The sequence below is a fragment of the Vigna unguiculata genome, chromosome 4, assembly GCF_037176805.1.
Source record: "Vigna unguiculata cultivar grain cowpea cultivar isolate G323 ecotype 2 chromosome 4, ASM3717680v1, whole genome shotgun sequence".
NCBI lineage: Eukaryota > Viridiplantae > Streptophyta > Magnoliopsida > Fabales > Fabaceae > Vigna > Vigna unguiculata.
Genome location: NC_140795.1, coordinates 31,610,512 through 31,615,559, shown reverse-complemented (window position 1 = coordinate 31,615,559; position 5,048 = coordinate 31,610,512). Strand labels below are relative to the sequence as shown.

The following is a 5,048-nucleotide window of genomic DNA, read 5'->3' as shown; positions in this document are numbered from 1 at the left end:
ATTATTATTTTATTATTTTTTATTATCATAAAATAGCAAACATGGACATAATATATCAATAATAATAACAATAAGTCATAAATTCAATATGAAAAGAAAATTAAAATGATAAAAAAAGTAATCACTTTGGCATAGAAAAAGAATTAATAAGGTTGTACAATTTTTTGTTTTCTAAAACATTAATGAAATTTCACCCGAGTTTGTTGCCATCAAAAAGCTCTTGATAGTTTTTATTGAATATCAGGAAAAGTTTTAAAATTAAAAATTATGTTTTGAATACCATAATACATTTTCATAAACATAACTATAAAATATTTTATAATACGAATAGAACACATTCCTAAAAATACACCAAATTCTTTTGATTGAAACATGTTTTTTGAAAATCACATTTCTACGTCTATATTATATCTTTTTACTTCAACACGACCGAATGATTGAAAATTGACCATAATGTATACATACACAGGAATTCTTAAAAACATTTTCATAATTAAAAAAAGTGATATTTTTTAAGAAATATTTGATTAATTCTCTTCGATGCGATATAATTTACCTCTATTTTTTCGGCCGCCTAAAATTGAGAGTCTATTCCGTGAAAACCGATGTCAGCCGTTAGATTCTACACTCTCTTTGACCATCTGACTCGAATTCAGGTGGTTTGGCTCCAGCGACCATGGTTGTGATGTTTTCAGCCCCAACCAATAGTGTTTGAGGATGCTAACTCAGTTCCACGTAGAACAATGTGACTAAGTAAAAATCAAATGGATTACTAATTTTTTCTTCTCTAAGCTTCGGTTACTGTAAGGTCTACCAAGTAAAATTGCAATTACTGTTCTAGATTCTCAAATCTGTTAACTTTTCTTTTATCTTTCCTTTCTAACATTGTTTTTTTTATCACAGGTAATCATCGTCGTTTGATTTGTAGACCATAATTTCCCGTTTGATTTTTTTCCTCATCATTTTTTTTTTCACTTTTTCTCCTTATTTTCATAAGAAAGCTTCTGCCTTTTCGTACCCCTTCCTGTGATCCTTGCCGGGAAATGTAAAAAGCTTCAGTTTTCTGTGAATTCCCTTTTGCTTTTTTGAGTGACTACTATTTGGATTTGAAGTTTTTACTTTGTTTTAATAATCAGTCTTGTTTAGGTGCAGACCACTTTTTTGGGGGTGGGGGTTTGTTTTTTATTTTTTTTTTGGAACTAAAAAGAATTCCATGGTGAGATCATGGTTATGTATTGAAAATAGAAACTTCAAATTTGCGACTAATTAGGTTTTCTGCAAATATTTTTCTCTTTGACCGTTTTGTTAGAGGGTGAAGATTCTCTGGTAGACTTGGAGGAAATTGATAGCGTAGCCTTAGAGAGAGAGAGAGAGAGAGAGAGGGAGAGATGAATTGTTTTCCAGATGAGGTGATTGAGCAAATATTTGGCTATGTGACTTCACAGAGAGACAGGAATGCCTTGTCTCTGGTGTGCAAGAACTGGCACAAATTAGAGAGATGCAGTAGGAAGAGTGTGTTTATAGGGAATTGTTACTCCATTAGTCCTGAGAGAGTGATAGAAAGGTTTCCTGAGCTAAAGTCCTTAACTTTAAAGGGAAAACCTCATTTTGCTGATTTTAATTTGGTTCCTCACGGTTGGGGTGGTTTTGTGTATCCTTGGATTGAAGCACTGGTCAAGAACGGGGTTGATTTGGAGGAGCTGAGGCTGAAGAGGATGGTGGTTACGGATGAGGGCTTGGATCTACTTTCCCGTTCTTTCATGAATTTCAAGTCTCTGGTTCTTATTAGTTGTGAAGGGTTTACCACCACTGGCCTCGCAACTATAGCTGCAAATTGTAGGTAAGATGAGTAACCTGTGTTGCAGATTTTGCTGCTGCTTTCAGAAACCTTCATGGATTTGTGTGTATATTGGAGTGTTTCTTGTAAATTTGTTCAAGTGCTTTAGTTTCCTTATGGTCTTGTTTAAGTGTTGGAAGAGCACTAATTGAAGGAATAACAACTAGTTTCTAATTTTTAATTTGTGTCAGCCAAGTTTTGATTTATTAGCTAATTGTTGGCTTGCATTGTATGTGACTAATGATTGTAGAGAAGGAGTTCAGTTGCTTTGAGCATTACGTGTTACCAGTTTGGGCTATTGTTTTCTATCTGATATGAGATTATTGATCTGTGTTTATGCATAAGTCACGTGACATGACATGACATGTCACATGATGGCTTGCTAACAAGTTGGTGTTTTAAGAGTCTCGTGTTTTATTGTGCTATGCATAAGTTCATTAAGTTATCAATTTTGAATTTCTTAAAAAGGCAAAATTTAAGTTTAATTTAATCTCACAAAACTTGCTTCTGAGATGAGGTTGACCACACCTGTATATTATAATTTAATCATATTTCTAGTCGATATAAGATTTCTAACACAATCTTTCACACCAAGGACTTAACATCTCAAGCATGAAAATCAAAGAAATCTATAATAATAGGTTACACAATAATTTCAACAAACTTGACTATGATAGGTATTGAATAACTCTGATATTATGTTAAAAAAGTGAAATTTAGGTCTAACTCAAAGATTACAAATCCGGATTTTAAGATAAAGTTTACATCTATTTATATACTAGAATTTTGTCATATGTTTAATCGATATTGAATCTCTGACAGAATTGTTTGTGATTATGTTCTTCCTCTAGGTGAAAAATACTTGAATTCCCTTGAATACTTTTATTTTACTTGGCAAAGCTGAGATAGAGATGAACATTGCACATTGTTCGAAAATGTATTCTTCTGATTGGCCTGCGTGTAGTCTGGCATGTGGTCTTCACTCCTCATTTCTGTTACAAATGTAGGTTCCTTAGGGAGCTGGATTTGCAGGAAAACGAAGTTGACGACCACAGAGGACAGTGGCTAAGCTGCTTTCCTGATTGCTGTACAACACTTGAGTCTCTTAATTTTGCTTGCCTTAAAGGAGAGATTAATCTGGGGGCTCTTGAGAGACTTGTGGCTAGATCTCCTAACCTTAAAAGCTTAAGGTTAAACCACACCGTGCCCCTCAGTGCACTCCAAAGGATATTGATGCAAGCACCTCAACTGGTGGACTTGGGTATTGGGTCATTTATCCATGACCCACATTCTGATGTCTACACTAGGCTGAGGAACACCATTAAAAAGTGCAAGTCAATGACCAGTTTGTCAGGTTTTTTTGAGGTTCTTCCTGGCTGCCTTAGAGCTATCTACCCTGTTTGTATGAACTTAACAGCCTTGAACCTGAGCTATGCAGCAGGGATTCATTGGAGAGAGCTAATAAAACTAATTTGCTTATGTGGGAAACTTCAGCGTTTATGGGTAAATAAATGTATTTTACCTAAGTCTATTCTTTTCACACACGTTCTTATGTTGGTGAATATCAATACACTCTATACTGTTGCAGATAATGGATTACATTGGAGACTATGGGCTAGGTGTTGTGGCTTCCGCATGCAAAGATTTGCAAGAACTAAGGGTTTTTCCATCCGTTCTTATTGGTTTAAATGGCCCTGCAGGAGTCTCAGAGAAAGGACTTGTTGCAATCTCCAAGGGTTGCTCTAAGCTTCACTCATTGCTCTACTTCTGTCAGCAGATGACAAACGCTGCCCTCATAACTGTGGCTAAAAACTGCCCAAATTTCATCCGCTTTAGATTGTGCATCCTCGATCCAAAAAAACCTGACCCTGATACAATGCAGCCGCTCGACGAAGGCTTCGGCGCAATTGTGCAGTCTTGCAAGCAGCTCCGGCGGTTGTCACTCTCCGGCCGGTTGACTGACCGAGTTTTCCTTTACATTGGGGTGTATGCTGAGCAGCTTGAGATGCTGTCAATTGCATTTGCTGGAGAAAGTGACAAGGGAATGCTGTATGTGTTGAATGGATGCAAGAAACTACGAAAGCTTGAGATAAGAGACAGCCCTTTTGGTGACTCGGCTCTTCTGTCTGACATAGGGAAGTATGAAACTATGCGGTCGCTGTGGATGTCGTCCTGTGATGTCACCATTGGAGCCTGCAAGGCACTGGCTGAGAAGATGCAAAGGCTAAATGTGGAGATATTTAATGGAGATGAGAAAGTTGATTCCAATGTGGAGGATGGTCAGAAAGTACAGAAGATGTACTTGTACAGAACATTGGCTGGGAGAAGGAACGATGCACCAGAACATGTGTGGACTCTGTAGGTGTGCATTTTGGCTATTAAGGTTCTTGTTATTTAGCTGTTTCACTAGACTGAGTTTACTGTTAGTGGAACTTTAGTTGGTGGTCACTGATTGTTAATCCTTTGCTTGTACATAGTTTATTGGCATCCAATTATAAATTATAAGACAACAACTTTTAATAAGATAATAATAATCAATGTGTGTGGTAAAGTTATTCCAATTAAATTTTAATACACATGTATGATATGTGGAGTTTTGGTGGAATTTTTTCTATCATATATTTTTTTTTTTCAAAATATTTTTAAAATAAGTGAGTTTTGATTGTACTCTGTTAAAAAAATCTGTTTTCTATTCTTCTACAATTAAAAATTTTCTAGTTTTACATTAGTAAGGTAAATATGTTTTTAATGAAAGGTCCAATAATCATTTCAAGTGATAATTGAAAGGAATTGGAAAGTTGAGTATTATTGTTTTTAGTACAATAAGAAAAAAATGTTATAATTTTAGTATAAAAGGTTTAATTTTTGAATTTTGGTAATAGTTAAAATAATTAAATATGTATTTGATATTTAATATTTAATCTTTAATAATTTTTTATTTGTAAGAGTTTATTGAAAATTTTATGTATTGTTATTTCATTTTATTTCCAATAAATTTCATTCAATAATGAAGTGTTTGAAAGAAAATATTTGAAGAAAATTTTCTACAGGATTTCTCGATACTACAATTTCACTAGTTATTTTTGTCTAATAATAACTCATAATATTACATTTAAGATGATCAATATATCACCCACTGATCTTAATGTCTAAATTAATTGTAACCTTTTAAGTTTGTTTGATTTTAATCTCTAAATTAATTAAAACTTTT

At 34.2% G+C, this 5,048-nt stretch overlaps 1 protein-coding gene across 1 annotated transcript; it reads left to right on the top strand.

Annotated features, from left to right (window-relative positions):
• The first annotated feature begins 603 nt into the window (after nucleotides 1–603).
• LOC114182179 (protein AUXIN SIGNALING F-BOX 2-like) lies at nucleotides 604–4,388 on the top strand. Its single transcript, XM_028068977.2, has 4 exons — nucleotides 604–808; nucleotides 904–1,840; nucleotides 2,845–3,340; nucleotides 3,426–4,388. Exons 2-4 carry the CDS (start codon nucleotides 1,389–1,391, stop codon nucleotides 4,197–4,199), a joined length of 1,722 nt encoding a protein of 573 aa, XP_027924778.1. The 5' UTR covers nucleotides 604–808; nucleotides 904–1,388; the 3' UTR covers nucleotides 4,200–4,388.
• Nucleotides 4,389–5,048: the final 660 nt, after the last annotated feature.

What these genes read in the sequence shown, in the direction of transcription:
- LOC114182179 (XM_028068977.2), top strand. Translation starts at nt 1,389, where the DNA reads ATGAATTGTTTTCCAGATGAGGTGATTGAGCAAATATTTGGCTATGTG. An exon ending in ACTATAGCTGCAAATTGTAG is followed by an intron (nt 1,841 to 2,844) that starts GTAAGATGAGTA and finishes TTACAAATGTAG; the next exon opens with GTTCCTTAGGGAGCTGGATT. An exon ending in GGAAACTTCAGCGTTTATGG is followed by an intron (nt 3,341 to 3,425) that starts GTAAATAAATGT and finishes ATACTGTTGCAG; the next exon opens with ATAATGGATTACATTGGAGA.